General features: G+C 33.9%; 1 protein-coding gene across 5 annotated transcripts in view; it reads right to left on the reverse strand.

The window, feature by feature from the left end:
* Window positions 1–21,972, reverse strand: part of Lrp1b (LDL receptor related protein 1B) — a 1,927,307-nt gene that overhangs the window by 242,795 nt on the left and 1,662,540 nt on the right. For all 5 annotated transcript variants that reach the window (XM_037205578.1, XM_028868856.2, XM_037205579.1 and 2 more), the window contains 3 exons: window positions 21,166–21,288; window positions 19,197–19,378; window positions 11,141–11,340 (listed from right to left, as the gene is read on the reverse strand). In XM_037205578.1, coding sequence (XP_037061473.1) covers window positions 11,141–11,340; window positions 19,197–19,378; window positions 21,166–21,288 — 505 coding nt within the window. The remainder of the gene's footprint in view (window positions 1–11,140; window positions 11,341–19,196; window positions 19,379–21,165; window positions 21,289–21,972) is intronic.

Genomic DNA, 21,972 nt, shown 5'->3' on the forward strand with positions numbered 1-21,972 from the left:
GAAGTAAAGCTGACTTGAGCCCAGACACTAAAGTGTCCTGGTAATATAGTTAAGGTACTTGCCTCCCAGAAGTAGGCAAGGGCAGATCCTCACATATAGAGAACTAGAGCACTCCAATTAATGTTAGGTTTACTAAATTATCTAGTGTGTCTCTTCTTCATTCAAAACCCACCAATAGCCTCCACTCCTTTTGCAAATAGTCACACTACTCAGCCAGATAGAAACAACAGTTTGCAGCAGAGAACATCGCTAGTTGCATATTCTAAAATTCCTCATAACCATTTTCCTTAGTATCTTTCCAGAAAGATATGGACACAGTATGAAGGTAGAGTGTGAATTAAAATGACAGCCAAAAGGAATGAGATGAATCAGAAAATAATTAGCATTAAGAAGTATGAACTGAGATTGAACAAGGGTGAGGGAAATATACAGGCTGGAAAAGAGATGCTAAAATTAGATGTGGGGGGGGAGAGGTTTATCATGCCAAAGAAAATGAAATATTCATTTTCATTTCAAAAATGAACTGACAATGACCAATAGGTGGGAGGCACAGTTTCTAGCTCATGAAGACTAACAGAGAAGAGTGGGTAGCTGAGAAATGTCCAGGGCACACTGATCTTCATTGCATTAAGGCAGAGACAGTTATAAATAGCATCACTAAATAAAACAACTGTGATGTAATGTACTCTCAGAGGCAAGACTGTATCTCCTTTGCCAGGCCCTTTAGACTTGCTTGTGTAATCTTTTTTAATAATAGTTTTATCTTCAAAGTCTCTGAAATATGTATTTGCTATTCTCCCCTACAAACAGTTTTCTTGCCTTTAATGCATTCTTGCTTAATTTTAAGTAATACCCCTATACAATAAATTTAAAGCAAATGAATCTAAAAATCTATTGTTCTAAAAGAATAAAAGCCTTAAGAAATTCTAGGAACAATAAGGCTAGACAATGCTTATAAATATCAGAAAAGGGAAAAGTGTTTTTTTCCAGTAAAAATACAATGTCTCTTTCAGGGAGGTCACTTTGTAACCAAAAAACAAACGTCTTGATTCAGCACATGTCTTAGAACATAGATAAAACTAAGCTAATACTGCCTGGGAGTCTATTACAGAAGGCTACCTTTGAATACTCTACTAATAAAATTCCAATTGCCTCCTTGGTGGACTAGGTCATTACATGTTTAAATTTTTGTCCTGTGTCTAATTTATAATGACAAGTATAGAAACTGATGTTGCATTCAGAAATCTTCTAAGATTATTAAGAGGTGGGTGGCATTTGTGGTACATCCTTATGGAGTATTTCTTGTATCTCTTTGTCTACAGTCAAGTGGTACAGATCCCTGACATACACTGGTCGTATTGGTTGTATACAACTCAGCACATTATTCTCTTTCACCTGTTTTTAAATTATCATGTGAGTCAGACATGGCCTTTTCAGTAATTCAAGCTCTAAAAACAGATCCAACTGATAAATGTGGCATTATCTGCAGTGTTATGAATGAGACTGTAAAAATTAGAGTGTGTTAATTTTTAAAAAGGCTTTCCCTGAATGGATTGTCTCATGATGATACCACTATAACCTCTGAAATAAGCCAAGAAACATTGTTTCTGAAACTTTAAAAAGGCAGATCCATACATTTCTGTAATATTCTGGATCTTTCTAGTGAAGATGCAAAGTGACATGGGCAATAGAAATACGGTTTTTCAACTTATCAGTACATGTAAGAGTTATGCCTTTCTACATGTGTACATTAGGAACTTACTATTAGTATTTTATATTTTTATGTCTTTGCATATTTGTCTGCATGTGTGTATGTGTACCACATGTGTTCCTGGTGTCTGTGTAGGCCGGAAAAGTGTATCAGATCGACAATTACTGTAGTTACAGATCAAATTGTCATAAGCCTTCACTTGACTGCTGGGAACTGAACTAGGGCCCTTTGCAGGATCAACAAATACTCTTAACTGTTAAGCCATCTCATCTGCCCCTTGAAATATATTTTTAGAAAATATTTTAAAATATTAAGCATGTAATCACTCAACAATGCTGTGTTCCTGTCTCCCCCAAACTGAAAGAGGCTCTCTAAGACAAAGGGGAAAATATGACTCAGAGTGCTAAAGAAACTTCCATGGCCCAGGAATCTCAGAAAGCTACATCATTCACTAGGCCCCTTAGCAGGAATATAACAGCAGTTAACTCTTACTTTACTAGGAAGATGAGACTCTTTCCAAAGGAGGGGAACTGCGCATAAGTTGTGCAGGGAAGTCAGGGATGCTGCTTCTACGTATGAGTCAACACCCATACTGAAGTGGGATTTTCTATGATGCAGTTTCCTTTCAATTAGCCATGCTCTGGTAAGAAACCCCTCACTTATGCCTATACTATAACTTTAGTAACTCATTCTCCACCAAGCTGTGTGGATTCATTTATTCACACAGTCATTTGAACCTTCTTTAGGATGCACAGGCAGTTGTTCACAAATGCCCAGGAAAAGTCACACATGAGACAGACATCTCATGGAATCTTTTTCAAGAATTCTTGACTCCTTACTTTTCTGCAATTCTAACATGTATTTTGTGGCTGCTTTTTACTAACGGTAATGATTCTTTGCTTGGACCTGTGATTACTAATAGATAATTAAAAACAGAGTGAAATTCATAAAAATTGGCTTCTTCACCTTTATTTTACTTATCTATCTTCTTTCTTTTTTTTTAATTTTGGTTTTTTTGGAGACAGGGTTTCTCTTTGTAGCTCTGATTTTCCTGGAACTCTCACTTTAGACCAGGCTGGCCTCAAACTCACAGAGATGCACCTGCCTCTGCCTCCCGAGTGCTGGGATTAAGGGTGTGCACCACCACTACCCTGTTTATTTTGTCTTCTTGGCTTTGGGTCCAATTCAACTATACCTGGTATGTCAGCATACAGATCATCCAAACACTGTTCAGCAAAAGCTGCTGAGCCTCCCCTTCAAGGCTAAGAAAGGAAGAAGAACCAAGACCATTCTTTGACTAAATGAATACTTCCAGCTTCAGTGAAGTCCTGCTCTAGTTCCTTGAGTGACATATGGAAGTCTCCAGTTACTACCTTTCATATTCCAGAGCAGCTGAGCTGTTAGCCTGATCACTCAATGATGAGACTGACCCTCACTTCTAAGCAGGAGCAAACATATTATGTGACCTAGATTTTCCCTTCCCAAGATCACAATTCTGATAGATAAACACTATGAGATGCAAGTAGAGGTTGTCCACTGCCGGTCTTCTAATACTGAAAATTTTCTAGGCACAAAATTGAAAATTGCCTGCACAAATCATTGCAGCGGAAATTGCCTGACACCAATAAGATTCTGTCTGACCAGAACTTATAAAGTGATCTATGGAACAGTTTGGCCAATACTGCATGAACATGCATACTTCTTGCCCATTTCTCTAAGGCACCTCAGAGTCGATGTCAATATCATAGATGGCAGTGCTGATAAATCATGGCCAATTGAATAATACATTCACTTGCTGCCTTTCATCTTCACTCTTTACATTTGATTTCTGGGGTTAGTGGTCACATCCATCTACCAGATTTCCCACAGTGAGGCATCTGAATTAGAACTCCAATAGCAAAAATGAGAAACATGCTTCTGAAATAAAACCAGAAAAGAATGCACTACACAAGCATTTTCCTATGTGTTCTGGGTTGTCCTAAGGGAAAGCTGAAGTAAGGATATAACTGACTGGGGAAAAAAAAGCAAACAAATAAACAGAGAAGAAGCCCTTCTCTGGGCTTGAGGGGGGTGGTACAGTGGGTAAGAGTGTTTGCTTCACAAGCATAGGGACAGGACTTTGATCCCCAGCAGCAGACAAAAGCAGTGTTACCTGTGAATTTAGAGCCCCAGAGATGGGGAGTGAGGTGCAACCAGAAGGATCTCAGTGGTTTACTGGCTGTGCACTCTAGCAGGACCAGCAAACTCTGGCTTCAGTAAGAGACTCCTGTCTCAAAAAGTTACAGCAAAAACGATAGCAGAAAACATCCAATATTGACCTACTGCAAGACACACATGTGTACAGTTCCCAAACACACATGAATGCACACATGTGCACTAGACATACTGAATATAAATACATAAATATAAATAAATTAATTAAAAATAATATACCTCTGTTTTAACCTCACTAATTTCCAAACAAGAAACACACTGAAGTCCTTGTCTATGGACAAGAGCCTGGAAGAGCCTGCGGCAACAGAACCTCTGAGACACACCTGCTGCTCCCTAGCTTACCCATGATCACATATGTGAGAAAATGGTGTTGTTGAAGGTGACCAAGGACTCAAATAAAAGTAGGGGTTAAAATGTCCATATTTCAAGGGGACATATAAAATATGTGATATTTGTAAAACAAAATTTTCTGTTGAAATGCACATACAATTAAACACAACATGTCCTATTCAAAGCTCCAAAATCAAAGCCATGATCGACATTGAAGTTCTGAGAGGTTTTATATATTACACTTAATTTCACTTTATTTTACTGGCTCAGAAACACTTCTATAGTAACTGAACTGTATTTTGCTTTCTGTCATTAACTTTAATTATATTATAAACAGCAGTACATTTTGTGAAGCCTACTCTTTGCAGTGGACTGTGATGAAAGGGATATTTTTCAAAACAATTAAAATGTAGTGTCTTACCATGAACAAGACATTCTAGAGACTATTCCTTAATAGTGAGGCTGGTTTATTAGACTGTTTCCCTCTCATAAAATTCTTCAAGTATTTAAATTTTCCACAAACATTAACGCAAAATCTTGTGAGGTTCACAATCCATAGAAATAAAATAATTGTCTCTTTTCTGTGATGTGATTGTTACCCTTTCTAAAGAGAGTCTTTTAATGTATTTTATGCTATTTCCCCAGAAGAGTGCTGAAACTATGATTCCTTTTCATGGTATCAGTCTACCATTTTATGGTTTGTTTGTTTATTTTTTGGTTTTTGGTTTTGGTTTTTTCGAGACAGGGTTTCTCTGTGTATCTTTGTGCCTTTCCTGGATCTTGCTCTGTAGACCAAGCTGGCCTCGAACTCATAAAGATCAGCCTGCCTCTGCCTCCTGAGTGCTGGAATTTTTGCATTTTTTAATAACCACACAGAACAGCCCCTTCAAATCATAAACTAGACTCTCATATGAAACAACCACATGATTTAGACTATGGTTAAACCTCAGGGTTTAATACTGACCCTTGCATTATGAGAATCCTCAGATCTGGGACACACTTATGCTTTAAATGGACAGGGAGAGTCAACATAATTGTATTGAATTTTTTAGTTTATCTGCTCCATAAATGACAATTCACTGATGAACTATAGTTATAATTATATCCAACACCTGTTCATCATAGAAATTAGTAAATTAATATAAATTCCAACTTGTAGGTAAATATGGACACAGCCATCTGATCTGCACAAGATTAAAGCACTTGGAAACAAGTTGAAATGTGAAGAAAACTATTACAACAAAGAAACAAAAGTTCAAGATCAGAAACACCTTCTCATCACTTGTAGAGTATTTTCAGCCCATTTTTGGCAGCACATCTTCCTAATACATCTTCAGTTCCAGAGCACAGTTTATAGAAAGTGGGATCTAACTCTGAATTCACGTCCTTTGATAAAATAGTTAGAATGAACTTTTGTTCACAATAGGATTTTCTGGTGTTTCATTTTCTTGTCATAAATGGAAATAGAAACTCTTGTTTAGACATATACAGAGTTATTACTGATGTTCCTTCCTGGAGACATTAGTCACCTGTTTTAGCAATCCAGGGAAAGGCAAAAATGCTCGAATTTTGTGAAAGAAAATCTAGAAGAAGATTTACAAGTTTCCCTGGACTCAGGAGTTACAGTTAGATTGGAAATAAACTATAACATCAAACTCCCCTGACAGAATAGTATGATATGGTCTCAGTGAAATGGGCAAAAGCCCAAAATACGATTGCCTTATGTAACAGTATTAATAGTAGCCTTTGGGATGTAGTTATGTTCTAAGGACCCTATGCTCCTGAATGGGATTAGTGTTCCTACAAAAGGAGCCTCAGAGAGTTTCTCCCTTCTTTCCTTATGTGGGGACACATGAAAGGCCTGTCAACAAAGCAGAGCATTCATTCTGGAAGTATCAAATATGACAGCACCTTGATCTTGAGTTTCTCAGACTACAGGTTGGAATAAACAAGATAGTATTGTTTATAAAATGCTACACATAGCAGAATTTGTTCCCCAAGCTGAGATAAACTAAGACAGTGATTCTCAACCTTCCTCATGCTGAGACCCTTTAATACAATTCCTCAAGCTGTTGTGACCCCACCCATAAAATTATTTTGTTGCTACTTCATAACTGTAATTATTCTACTGTTATGAATCATAATGTAAATATCTGATATGGAGGATATTTGATTTGTGACCCTGTAAAAGGGTCATTTAAAAAGGTCATGACTCACAGGTTGAGAACTGCTGAACTAAGGCAATAGTATCTATTCTAAGTGCATTGGTATTCCTTTCCCTTGACCAAAGACGCAAACAAACCTAGTACTTTATGAGATATAAACTTGAGTGTAGTTATGCTGTTTAGCAGACTTTTCAATGCATGCCTGTTTACTGCAAATACTGAAATCTATCATTTAAATGAACTCTAAAAAACTCAAATGGACACACTTTTATCTATGTGTACACTTACATGCATTATATCCCTTGTTAATAGGGGATATTACAAGCAGGCATGAAATATTCTGTTTTAAAATACGAAGCCTGTAGAAGAGTGAAAGAGATTTTTCAGCTTTGGCAATAGGTAGAACTCAGTTAAACCCAAGTCTCTTGATTATGAGCTATGTGACTTTGGACTAATTATTTAATCTCTGAAGTAACTTCACTGATGTAAATGGGTCTCATGGCACATGATAGGATGATTATAGAAGCATCTACAGTCTTGAACACAGTAAGACTGAACGGAATGGATGTGTTGATGAGAGATGGACATGGTGCTTGTATCCCCTGTGGAAGGTTTAGAACATGATCACTTAAAGACAAATCAAGAAGTAAGTATATTTCAAGTCATCTCATACAAATGTAATGCTTAAGACTTTATATTTTTGAAAATTATTTCAGTGTGATATTCACAGTAAGGTACTTACAGATTAATGTACATTTCAGAATGCTAGAAGAATGGACTTTGAAAGATTTCTATGCTACTAAAATCAGTGAATCTCACATCAGAACAGAGCTTTGTGATTCAGGAACTTCACTTTGGTGTATTGAATTCTTGAAAAGCGCATAAATGTATGGAAATCTAATAGTTATAACACGGAGGTCTAATTTCCCCTTAGTAGGGGAAATATATAATATACATTATATACTGAGTATGTACAACTCTAATCTTTCCACTGTTAAGTTTGCTAATTTATTCTGTTTAGCTGATGAGTTAGTATTGAATATGACACTGTATCCCTATTCCCCCAGCTACAATCACTTCAAGCATTTTCTCCTGAAGTGTTTTAGCAGTGTTTAAATTGGTTGACCTTCTAGAGTCATTCATTTTCCACGCTGCTGTCAAAACTAATAATAGCATTCTATAAACTAAACACCATCAATGGCTCCCTACGACCTAAAGGATGGCTACCAATTTACAAAGTATAGGCTTGTCAAAATATGGCACCAATTTGTTCTTGTTTATCTGAGTCATTATCTACTTTTTCTATCCCTTTCAGCCATGGACAAATTATATAACAGCTACAATGATTCAAGATTCTGTTATACTTTGCATATGCCATTTCGCTGCATGAAGAATGCTCCATATTTTCCCATGTGAACAGGCTGGTAGAGCCCACCAAAACCTAGAGCTGTCTGTACTGCAAATCTTTCATTATGCTAGTTTCCATTCCTACTATCAGACCTTTATCTAAAAACTAGTTTTCCCATGGAATTTTGATTTGAAGACAGGGACTTATTCATCTTCATAATTCCAAAGTTTAGTATAATGCATCTCACAAAGGGTCAGTGATTGTGGAATGGGTGAATAGATGATCTGGAAGGAATTAAAAAAATAAAAATAACTTTAGATGAACCAATGAATATGTAATTTAAAATAAATATATAGAATAATCCAAGATCAATATAACATTTTAATATTGAATCATAATACTAATATTTTATCCTGTGTTATTTTATAAAATAATATAATTATAAACACACTATATAATATATGCTTAGGTAAATGTGAGTGTGTTGTTGTTGTGTGTGTGTGTGTGTGTGTGTGTGTGTGTGTGTGTAGATTAAGGAATGGTGAACATGGCTAAATGAGATTAAATTTTTGACATTTCTAGGCCAGCATGTTGATTAATATACTGTGAATTCTTACAAAATACTGTGTGAGGATCCAAGGAATGTGAGTTGGGTAAAGGAGTCTAAATAGGAAGGAACAGAAAAAGTCAAGTGGACATGACTGGGCACATGGATGCATTCTTTCACTTGTTCAAAGCACTGAAATTAGAAATCTCAGAGGTTCATTAATTGAGCAAACAATAAAAAATTACTTTGTAGGAATGCACTGAAGTTGATAGAGTGCTTGCTTAATACGCATGAAGTCCTGGGCTCAAGCATCCAACACCATATGAACCCAGTATGTTGGCCTGTCTGTAATCTGGAGATAGAGACATTAATGTCCCAAGTTCAAGGTCATCCTCAGTTACGTAACAAGTTTGAGTCCAACTTGGGATACATGAGACTCTATCTCAAAAATAAATAACCCTATACAAATAAGGCTTCACTTACAGAACTACTGTATGGTTGAGATTGATAAAATCTGGATAAACAAAAAAAATCTTTAAAGAGTTTAACTTAAAGATCAATATTCCTCATTGTTAAAACTTGGTGTATGAAAGAAAGTGGTTCTAAAACTTTAGTTACTTATCTCTTACATTTTGTTAGACTAACATTCCTTGTCTAATGAGTTTGGCTTCCTATTTCAACAGCATAAATAAGAGTAATGACAATTGTCAAGATAAAAGGGAAAGGTGGTTAGAGAAAAATGTCACTCAACAAAAAGTATCATTTTCTATCTCAAATATGCACCTCCTTCCCATGCCTAGAGCAATAAAAGACATCTTTACCAATACAGTAAATGAGACCTTCCTCTCACAGGCTGTGGCGTCAGCATAAGTCAGGCTACAGTCAGGCTACATTCAGTTGTACCAGGTAATTATCCTGTACCCTGGTACTGGCAGCTAAGGCACTCAAAAATGTCTCAGTAGTCTTTCTTGGAGATTCTTTAGCAGAAAATATTTCTTGAGATAAATTTTATTTTCACTTCTCTCCATTCTTGTGCCTCACACTATTTTTTTAAACTTAGTAACACCAAGATAAATTAATCTTTCTGTCAAATATTTCATTTTTAAATATTATGGTGCTACATCACTTTGCTGTTTTATGTCTCTACTCACAGTCATCACCAATCTAATGAGTGCAAGATACTACATAAACGTGCATTTGATTTCATATTAAATCTCTCAGAGGATTAGTCAGAAACATACACAATATGTTTTTAAAATATATCTGGAGGATGTAGTCAATATTTTCTAATATATCTCTTATTTTACCTATTAATATTTAATATTCAAATGTCCACAGTTCATATTAAGAACAGGCAAACATTTTATACTGCAATATATTTTCAATATATGACAACCAATTAAATACTCTAGTGTGTTTTACTGTACAGTAAATTTTATCACATATTAACATACTTACAGAAGCCTAGTCCATTTTATAGGTGTAAAAATGTAGTCTCAGCATTCATAGGGACAGATAAAACTATGAATATGTCAACCTATGACTACAAGGAACATTCACTGTTAGATTGCTTGGGTAGAAGAGAATTTTTAAAAGCTAAGCATAACTGTGATTTGGTTTTGTTGTGATCAAAGTTTCAACTTACACATTAACTGATTGTCTACTCTAATTGAATCCTGGTGGATTTTCTTAATGTTCATAGTTAGACTGTCAACGCTTAAGTGCATTACATATGCTTACTTAATCACTGCGTTCTTGTATAGGAGCAGCTCTGACAACTTCTCAGTAATTCTTGTTAGAAAGTTGAAACATTAGCAGAGAGGGCATTAGGAAAAATTAGTGGTGCTAAGGCTTTGGGACATTTTATGTCTTTTCTTTTGATTTTCATGGCTCCAGACTTCTGAAGTCCTCATTTCAGCACAGAGTTCCAGAGTCTCCCTGACAAGAAACAAACATCTTCCCTTCCTTCCTTTCTGTTTCTTTTTCCTTTGTTCTTGAATTCTGTTCTAAGCTTAGAGGACAGAGGAGAAATTACACTAAATTAGATTGCAACAAGGGACTGTGTCCTCTGCACCACATGTATTTGAGAAGATGTGTAGACACCAAATTGTCAAATAACCAAAGCAATGTTAGTTCATGAAAAAATCAGGACAATTTCAGGTTTCCTGCTTTAATCAGTGAAAAAAACATTCTACATCGATTTCCAACATTTTAAGAGTTCATGTCAGTAATTTGTAGTTGGCTATATCTATATCATGTTTGTCTCTCCTCTTCTGAAGCTTTACCTATCAAATGCCTACCTCTTTTTAATTATTTTGTCTTCATCTACATCTATTTTTACTTAAAATGCATTTTCTGCTCATAATATCTCCTTGTGTCAAATTCCTTTACAAATTTGATATAATTTTGAAACTAATACATTATAGAAATAATAATGATGCATTGAATATTATATTTTGAATTATATGTACAATTTCCTGAATGCTATCCTGATGTGAAAGTTGTTTGTTGCTGCTGCTGTAGTATATAACTGTACACTAAATAATGTACTAATTTGACATAGTATGATAAAAACTAACATTTCCAATCAAGTATTTTTCTATTCCAATTCAGTTGGGTTACATGTATATATTAATTTAGAAAACCATCACCCATTTGTTTATTTAGAAAAATACAATTAAAGCAAACTGGCACTTTCATTATATACATATATATATATGTATATAATGTGACCTTAAAATAAGAAATGTGTTTGATGAAAAAATATTTAAAAATACTATTTTCTGCACTTGGAAATACTGACTTGTCTGTAATGCTGGACCAACCTTTATGTCTATGAGATCCATCCATGTTGCTAAATTCAATGTGATTTTCATCAGCCCAGTAGAGTCTACGGTTGACATAATCTATAGTTAGTGCCATTGGTCTAGAAATCTTGGTTTCTATGACAACACTCTGATTGGATCCATCCATTCCGACACGGCCAATGTGAGGATATTCACAGCAGTCAATCCAATACAAATACCTAGGAAAGAAAATCAATAGCCATTTCATGGACAGAAGCTGCAGGAGTAAAACATCACACAATGTTCTTTGTTTGTTTGTTTGTTTCATTGTTTCCAAATTAATTCTTGGTGTATCTCCAAACTGTGGCTCTCATGACATGCTTCCGTGAAAACTTTTCTTATATTTCTGTTTGTTTTTCAAATTAAACACATAACACTGTTTGGGATATTCATTTAACATTCATTATGTTGTTAATATACAAAAACGTAGATTATGAGCTTATTTTACACCTGCAAACTCACAGATACATAAAATTATTGAACATAAAATTGTGACAGTTATCTCTACTATTATAAGAATAAAACAACCAATTGTTGCATCATCCTTTTATCTACCTCTATCTATCTACTGTCGGTTTTGGCTTCTTAAGCCATAGAAGTCATTTCATTGGTTTGGTAAATGTTATCATTGAGAATGACTGTATAGGTAAATGTAATCACATTTACATGATGAAATTCAAAAAAATCAAATTAAGTGGATTGCTTCTCAAAGTAGCTACAGCTCAAGCCTATAAGAGCCACCGTATCTATTTAAATTACAGTATCAGAAGGTCTGTGACAGACAGTGGGGAGAGAGCAAAAAAGTAAAATTTATCTTGGTACTGTTGATAGTAATACTAATCAGCCTGGTTTAAATATTAATACTCAATTCTGTGAAGTACAAAAATAGATAGGCAACACATTACTGAGAAATTCTGCGGTATTTAAACTAATTTTACTTGAGTTAGAAAATCCCATCACTGAAGATTTGAGTTAGTGGATACTTTATGTCCTTTTCTTAACAAAACTTGAAGTTTATTAATCTATCCTGTTTTTCTAGATCTTTTCTTACTTCTAAGTAAACTCCTTAGCATTTAATTCTCCAGATGTAAAGATTTGTAACTAAAATTATATTGTAAAAAATAATTCGATATGAGTTTTTAAAAAATGTGCTATGTGGTTAAAATTTAAAAGTAGCCATTGCTGGTACTGTAGCTCACTAAGAGAGTGCTTGCCCAGCATCTGGAAGGCCAAAGTTCATATCCAAATGCTGAAGAGAGAAAGGAATAAATAAATGAAATTTAAAAGTTTCCAGAAGAAGTATATCAAACACGGGCTAAAATAAATTATCATTGTAAATAAAACAATCATTATCATGCTGGTACTCATTTCACATAAAGTCCTAATATTTTTCTTTGATATTACAAATATTATTGATGTCCTACTTAAGTATTGTGAATAGTGAGGAGAAATAAATCTCTAATAAGAACTAAACAAACAAACAAAAAAAGACTTTGGGGTTGGTGATTCAGTTCATTTGGTAGAATGCCTCCCTTGGGTTCCATCCTACCTCCACAGAAATCAGGAACAGGGGTGTATGCTCTTAATGCCATCACTGAGGAATTGGAGGCAGGGCGATCAGAACCTCAAGATCATGAAGGTTTGTAAGCATTGCTTTAAAGAGAATTCTTAAATGTGAAAACTTGAACACAAATCTAGAAATATGAAGTCAACTTTTCACAAGGCAACTCTGGATTTTTTACAGTGAAAGTTCATTCATCTATTCTAATTTTGAACTCACTTGGAAATTTTTATACCACCAAGGACTTATAGTTGCCAAATCCCTTAGAAAATGATGTTCTGTGTCTTTGATTCCAAGATTATTTTTTGTTTTGAAAACAGTGTATTTCCACAAAAAAATCTAACCTAAAAAAAATCTCTCGCATCCTTCTCATAAAATAATAGAGAAACACATTGTTCTCCATACTACAGAGTGGGAAAAGATACAAATTAAGAAACTTGGCCAAAAGGAACTCATACTGACAAGTAGTTCACCTTCCTACAACAAGCCAGCATACTCCCCATGTCCTGTCGACACCATATTTGGGAGTACTGATATTAACCTTTTCCTGCTAAATATGATATGCTCCTGCAGACTTTTTACAAAGTTCATATCAATAAATTTACTTGTGCTTTATGCATCATTTTGTGAAATATATAAGCAAATATGTTATAAAAGTAACATTTCAATAATTTCTATGTTAAATCCAGAATGGTTTAAAAAAGATACCCTTTGTATTTCTATTTAATCATGAACATTTGGATACATGCAGTTATAGTTACACTTAAAACATCTGAAAACAAAATTTTTTCCATTAAATGCAATCAGCAAAAATACTGAAAATTATTGCATGTGAAAGTCATGATTCTGAAACTACTAATGAAATTATGAATTTCAAATGGTCCAAATTCCATATAAAAATCATTCCAAACTTTTATTTTCATTCCTATTGATTTTTTACACTAGATCAAATTTGTGAATCATCCCTAGATTGTCACATAGAATCTAAAAAGCTTATGTCATAAAAGCCAATTTCTGTTTGATATGCTTTCAAAAGCTCTTGATTGTCCAAGGTCTGAAACGTCTGAATTTCAAGCCCTCATTTAATTCAAGGGCCCAAATATTTTCTCCCAATCATTCCTTGCTATTGAAATGTGTGGACTCAGTTCCAGTCAGTTCCTCGTTATAATTTCAAGTTATTGCTTCTGGCCTTTCATCCTGTCGTTTGTCTTACATGTGCTTCTTTAATTAAAAGATATGTTTGTGAACATGTAATTCATGTTGTTTCCTCTGCTTTCCACAATTTATTTCTTGACTACTGTTAGGTCCTATTTCCAGGTTAGGTCTGAAGAGATATGGTTGACAAATGCTTTGTAAAACCCATATTTTCATTGAAGCACACTTCAGAAATGACTTCACCGCCTGAAATTGGGAGGCTTTAAGAGGACAATGAAAGTATTTCTGCTGTTGTTAGGCACTGACAGGTAATGATATCTATTCCCTTAGCATTTTACAGGATTAGTCTATAAATAGTCAACAAAATCATTTTGCATTATTACATGCATAGTTGAATAATACATGATGATATAGGGTCCCTTGACTCACAAATCAGACAGTTCTCCTAAAGTCATTGACAGACACACCTTAATACCCTATTTAAGCAGATGGAAGACTTCATAGTGATACAACAATTCCTTGATGCCACACTACGAAGCAGATATGTCTAAGCACTGGTGGTTAGGAGGCAGAATGAGAAAGTCTTCAATGGTCTCTCAAGCGAATTGAGTAAATGTGGACATAAAATATTAAGACAGAATATTTTACAATTACAGTAAAGAGAGTGTATGCTAATTGGAGGAATTGTTAAGGAAATTTGGGCTTACTTTAACCTGAAACCTATCTTTATAATTAGCTTAGAAATTCCTTGTGAGATGCAGTCTTTCAGATTTTTGAACACAGCAAGACATAATTCCAGATCGTGACAGTTTTACAGGGATAGAACATCACTTTTTCAGGCCTATATGGTCATGTGAACCACGGAATGAGTCCATTGTATTATGTATATATGATAAATGGCTAGTCTTTCATGATTGTGGTGTGATTAGAATAAGGACTCTGGTCTACTGTAGGATGCAGACTAGCATCTTCTCAAAGAAGTGGTATGTGGAGTCTTAAAGAAGCAAACCCGAGAAAAATGCTGCTTTCATTCAAATTCCAAGCCTTCTGATGACTGTGTGAACCTAAACTTAATTAATCTTCATGAGCCTTAAAATATATAAAATCTTGAAAAAATCAATAATAACTTGTTTTTATAAGGCCATTATGCAAAGGGTAGGTGGTGCTAATACTTAAAACAAATTCAGTTAATAAATAAGCATATTAGTGAGTATTCAAAAATATTTTATTATCCAACGCCTTACATATGGCATGTATGAATAAATATGCTTTTGTTTTAATAGTACCCACCTTGTAGGATACTTGTTATAGCAGATTATACCTGCACAACTGTACTATGTTCCTGGATTTCATATATATTATCACTTGACTTCTCAAATAAAAAAACTCATTAAATGGAAAATATTAAGAAAAATTTCTATTGTTGAAGGATGATACCATTCCACTGAGTATGAATGCTCTTAACAGGATCTTCTGTTACCTTCTGAAGGCACAGCATCTTCTCCTTGGGTATATAAGAATGATTTAGTGTACATGTATTTTTGAAATTTGTTAGTGCATCTTCTATAAGCAAAATGGGTGTTTTACCTCCATAATAGAATATCCAAATAATTACCTATGTGAAACATTTATTCATGATAATTAATACGAGAATCAATCCTTCAATGAAAATATTTAGAAATTGTTCCAGGTAATAAAAATATTTATCCAAGATCACATAGGAAAGTCTTAGCCCCAAATGGTACCTATTGTGTAATTACACCATGTATTAATATTCAAAAGAATATCTGTAACCATAACAACAGACTCTGTGGTCTTGAAGAAGGGGTTGCTTGAAATGAACTAAATTACAAATATTGCAGGTTTACTGTTTTTCTTAGAATTCACGTAATGAAATTAGAGAGGCTTCTTTCTCTTAAATTTAGCTCTAAATCTGAATAGTTAAAATAATCATGTGTGTTCATTTTTTTGTGGATTATACCTCAATAGAAATATACTGTACTCAATTATTTATAATTTTAAAAATAGTGAGAGAAGTGTTTTAATGTAACTTCAAAGTTTAAAGAAGTATTTATTTGCTTTGAACATAAGATTAGAAATTAAATTTTTATCCTGGCTTCTCATTTCCTCACAGCAAGAATTCCTTTTTTATAAGAGCTTTTTTTGGAACATGTAGGTCATTTCCAGTTCAACTATGTATCTGCTTTTGCAGTGGTATGGGTACATGTCTCTAGAGCTGTGACCCCAAGGTCTTGTGTATATGCAATTACCTGTTTATTATCCGGCTCTACGGTGACTTTACCAGACAACATGAATATACTGTGCTCTTTAAGCTAAAGGTACTCACTTCTAGAAGTAAAGATAAGGAATTCATAATAAAACACAGTTTTATAATTTGGTGTTCAGTATTTAGTGTCCACTTAGACACATTTAAGAAATTTCACATAGGAAATGATAATTCTGGTGTTATTGGAAAAATTATATTATTACAACTGGATAAACACAATGTATGGAAATTCTCATCCCAGTAGGTGAACAAGCCAGCAATTTTCTCTCCTTTACATTTTTCCTATATTCCCCAAATTCTTGGAAGGATTGACAAGCTAAAGTACATAAGTATAAAATAATCTTTATGAAATGATTTGCATTATCATCACATTTATACATAATAATGGATATAGATGAGATGTGTCTTTTACATGTACTCATTATATATTTCAAAATCAGAATGGCACATGCTATTATTTCAGAAGTTAGTTAATAGATCATTTGGAAAAAATCTAAACAAAGATGTATTTTTGGACATAAAGTATGGAGCTAAGGCTATAGCTCACTGGAATAGTTCAGGGTAATGTGTTTGAGACCCCACACTTCAAAAATAAGGCATGCTTATAATGATTTAGGTAGTGTATTACAAATTCATCATGTAGACTACTTTCATTAAACAAAGTTTCACTATTCAGAAGGTTTAATGCAAGACTTGTGTGCCTCAAGCTTTTTTCCTTTTTGTTTGGCTGTTTCCTGGAAAACACACTCTCAAGCCATGAGTGGTCATTTTGTTACTTAAAACTTTAATGTGACGTAGTAGAAAAAATGTGGGATCACAGCCTTGAAACTAAATTAAAGCCCCAGGTTAATACTGTACCAATTAAATGATTTTGAGAAAGTCACTTAACTAGTTTGAGATTAAATGTTCTTATATATAGTATTGGAAAAGTTCTAAATATAATCATATCTTTCTCTGAGACAAATTTAGAAAGAAGCTACAAAATGCCTGTTCAAAGTTTGGTTGTTTCATAGCATTAAACGGATCAGTGATCCCATCAATTTATGACTTAACTTTCACCAAATGTCTGGAAAGAACTCACACCTCTCCAGAAAATAAGAGGTTAGTTGCAATGGCACATTTTAAACCACATGCATATCACAGTAATAATATGATGTCGAATGGCTTAGCTATATTTTTATTAAATAATTTTATATATTTAGATGACATCTTTGAATTGGGACTATACATTTTATAGAGGAATGGCATTCTCTGCCTAAAGCTCTTTTTACATCTGCAAAAATCCAGATCTTTTATTGTCTCGCTCTGGGGAATCAGAAAACAGTGTTAAAAATAGTGTTAAATTGTCGCTATTAAAAATGGTGCTTTTTCCATAAAAAGATCTAATTTTATCTATTTCTTTGGTCATAAAATGGTATACATGTATTACACTACAAATACTATCCAAATTGAAATCAAAGGAGTCTTTTATAGCATCCTCGATAATTTATACTTCACTATTTCAATTGACATTTTTAATGATGGGTTTATGTTGATGATAACTGAAGGCTGCCTTCAGTTTATGGGGCAATGACTGTATCATGAGAGAAATAAAATGCAGAGCTTGATCAGCTACACTCACTGGACTAGGAGCAGACTTCATAAACAAGAAATTCTGAAAGAATGTTTATGTTTATAAATAGGCAATGTTCCTTTCATAAGAAGTGAAGGACCTTTAATGGCATGAAGAAGAAGTCAAATAAGTTTGAGTTTTTAAGCAGTACAACAAATTAGACATCCAAACAAAAAATTTCTGATACAATGGCAAAACAATCATATTATTCATAAACTTATGAATGAATACAGATGGAGGCTAATTCAGAATATCTAGCCAATAATTACTGAACCACTCATAGAAACACTCACTTATAATTGTTTTGTTTAAAATTCTTTTGAACATTATATTGATATAGTAAATAAAATATTTTAAAATATAATCAAATAATTATGTAACTACGTAGTGAAAAGTTGAAATATGAATGCTACCTTGGAAACAGAAGCACAATGCAAATCTTGTCTGATTCCATATAGTTCAGCCAAATTAATGCTTAAAATTAAGCTATAAAATGTATTATTACATCATAATTTTCCAGTTATAAACAAGAGGGACATAAAACAGAGATAGCTATATTAGCAATAACCAAAATCTAATGGTGGCTACAGTATGATAAATGAAGTTACTTGGCAAAACATACTTTGTATAGTGATTTTAGAGTGCTACACTAAGGTTCTACTGGCTTCTCTGAAGGTGTTCTATTTGATCACAACCAGCTTTCTCTAAAATTGTTATGTTAACAAATATGTTAGGTAGGTTGAACTTCTATAGAAGTAATTTTGAGCATGTAATTATACTACATTATAGTGTAAAATGCAAAGTCTTATATTATATATCTTCCAAAACAACATAATTGGAAGTGAATGAAAATAGTTATAATCTATAGATTGTCACCACACACCATACAGCTTGACACATTAATGGGTGTGATCTGCTGGTCAGAAAAGTCTGCAAAGCATTCCCCATTCTCATGCTCTAGCACCAGTCTTTCCCATGGCCCTCTGCTTTTGCTCTTGAATGCGTTTGATGATGCAGTGCCACTTACTATCTATGGGTACAAATTATGTCTTCTGCTATAAAAGGAGTGCTTATGATGTTTATAGCTTTGACCAAATAAACACTGAAAACCATTTTAGAGTCCTCTGTCCTCCCTTTTTTACAATTTGAGGCATCAATATTAGTTAAATATTTTATTATTATTATTATTAATTTAATTGATTGCTTAGAAGAAAAGAATCTTGTTAAAATACTTAGAATGCAGATATTTTTAAATAGCTTCTAGATTCATTGCTTTTATGCTATGGCCATATTTACTAGGCTTGAATGTAAACAAGTCTACACATTCATATATTACTTTAATTTTCATAATAATTTGTCTAGAGAATTGGCACAGTTGGGTATAGTCCAAAGCTTTAAGATTTTTAACAGTTTTACAAACCCGGCTCGAGGATCTAAAGACAGGTCCCTGGGAAACTTCAGCCTTTTGCTAACAAGTACAGTAGGGTACAAGCCATTGAGCTTGGATACTTCAATTATCCTTTTCTCTGTGTCAGACCAATAGAGGTTTTTTCCAATCCAATCCACAGCAAGTGCATTGGGAACAGCAGTGTTATGCACTACCTAACAAAATAAGAAGTTAGAAAGTTAAGAGGATAAATGGCTTCAATAAGAATCGAGCAATTGTTTCTTGATTTTTATTGAGATACAGAGCTCTATTTAAACTGCAGAAATTAAATTTAGATAAAGAGGAGAACAATTTATAACAACACATTACTTATTGAAAAGAAGTTATACAATGGGCATTTAGAATTCTAGAAGTCACATATGCATTCATAGAAAAAAATAACCCAATTAAAAAGATACTAAGTAGATGCATAGTTGATGACCTCATTTCATTAGAGTTTATCTACTCATCCTCTCAAACTTTGGGGTAAACTGTCTAACACACACACAAAAAAAAACAGTCATTAATATTTACTTTAACAGATGCTGTCATGGCTTTGGTAATATGCTCTCCATTCTCATAAATCCTCCTGCCCTATACAACACTGCAGTAAGAGACACGAGTGAGCACTATGTTTGAACACAACCAGGTAGAAATAAAGTTTTGGAGTTATCCTTTCTCTAAACAGCCAGAGGTAATGACAATGTGAAGCAGGAGGGTTTGTAGCAGCCACTAGCCAAAACCCTAGTGTTTTGACAGCAAGACATAGACATACTTGCTTCTGTTTTCTTCCAAATTGCAAATTTGAAAATTGACATTGCTGACTGTTCAATGAACATCAATGAACTAGTTACCCTTGGGAAAGAAGGATGATGTTTTTTAAACTCACAATACTGCATGGTTTAAAGTTTCAGTAGAATAAGGGTTGGAAAGTGATAGAGTTGTAACTTAAAAAACTCAGGCATCTTCAAAATATAAAAGTGACCATTATTAAAAAACAGTTCTTGCAAGAAAACACATAACTGAGTTTGAGCACTGCAAATTTTTAAGATTTTTATGAAGACTTTCAAAATTTATGAAAGAACAAAATCTGTCACTGATCTGTGAAGCAAACCTGCTGTTAGTCATAGGCTTCATACATTCACCCAGGATCACAGGAGCCCATACCTCATTTACATGTACTTTAAAATTTCACTAATGTTTTCAAAATTGCTGCTTCCATGAAAAATAATTACACAAACATAAAAAGAATCGAGTTTTATCTATTTGAAGCTACTTCTAAATTTATTTATTTATTTATATGTGTACATGTCAGCACCTGCATGTGTCTATGTATGTGTACCACTTGCATGCTTGGTACCCGCAGAGGGCAGATAGAACTTTGGCTTCCCTGGAGCTAGAGTTACAGGCACTTGTGTGCTGCCTTATGTTGGTGCTCGGAACTGAAACTGGGTCCTCTGCAAGACTATCAAGTCTCTTAGCAGCTGAGCCATCTCTCAAGCACACAACAAGTTCTGTATATTATATCTTACAGAACATACACTGAACTAATATTTTTATTTAAAACTTAGGGTAACGTTGAAGTGGTACCAAGTAGCTCATATCTAGAATGTGACAGGGATTTAATTGTGAGCTAACAAAACCATTTATAATTGTACACATGTACATTCAACCATTTCCAGCTAACTAAATTTTAGCAGTCCCAAAAATTTAATCTACACTCTAGTGTTTGTTGCAAGTACAAATCTTATCCAATTGCAAGAACTAATATTAAAATAGAACATGAAAATAAAACTTCATTTTACAAATTTAAATATTCATTAATTTCCACAGAGAAAGTGTGAAATTGAATTCAAGCTAATATTATCTATAAGAAATGATTTGCTATCAAATATGAATCTATATCCTAGTCAATAATATCAAAGAGGTATTCATTAATCCCTTCTATGTAATAGACAGTTACCTTGATGTCACTGCCATTTAGACACATTCTGTTTATCCGACTTCCATTGGGTCTGCTAGAATCAATCCAATATATGAATTCTTCTCTATAATCAAAGTCGATAGCAATAACATTGTTTAATCCCTGAAAGTAAGAAAAAGCACACACTCAATAACAATTAGTAAATATTATTTTTAGTGGTTAGGATCCAGAGAAATCCCATCTCTCTTTGAATATAAATACTTGTATATTACTCTAACATTTGTGAAAAATATTTTTATATTTTACTTTATATACATAACTTTTTTCATTTATTTTACATACTGACTGCAGTTTCCCCTCCCTCCTCCCTCCTCCATCCCTGCTTCCCAAATACCCCCTCTCCTTCCACTCTTCCTACTTTATCATTCAGAAAGGGCAGGCCTCCCATGGACTTGAACAAAGCATGACACATAGAATTGAGGCAGGACAGATCAAGCTCCTTGCCTTGTGTTGTGACAAATATTTTAAGAACATCATGTCTATGTTTTCTTCATATAACACTCTTAAAAGATACATTATTATTTGAAAATAAAGTCCCAATAACAGACAAAAGTTTCCCAATATTTACAGTCTTTCAAATAAACACCAAACAATGTGAAAAAACAATTTTTAAAGAGAGAAAGTTAAAGCATGAAATCCGTGCCTTTGCCTGTGTCCAAACTCTTGAAGTAGGATTAAAGGTCTTTTTTTTTTTTTTTTTCATTTTACATACCATCCTCAGTTCCCCCTATTTCCTCTTCTCCTGCGCCACATCTCCCCCTGCCATCCACTTCTCAGAGGGGGTAA

The sequence above is a fragment of the Peromyscus leucopus genome, chromosome 4 (genome assembly GCF_004664715.2).
Source record: "Peromyscus leucopus breed LL Stock chromosome 4, UCI_PerLeu_2.1, whole genome shotgun sequence".
Classification (NCBI taxonomy): domain Eukaryota; kingdom Metazoa; phylum Chordata; class Mammalia; order Rodentia; family Cricetidae; genus Peromyscus; species Peromyscus leucopus.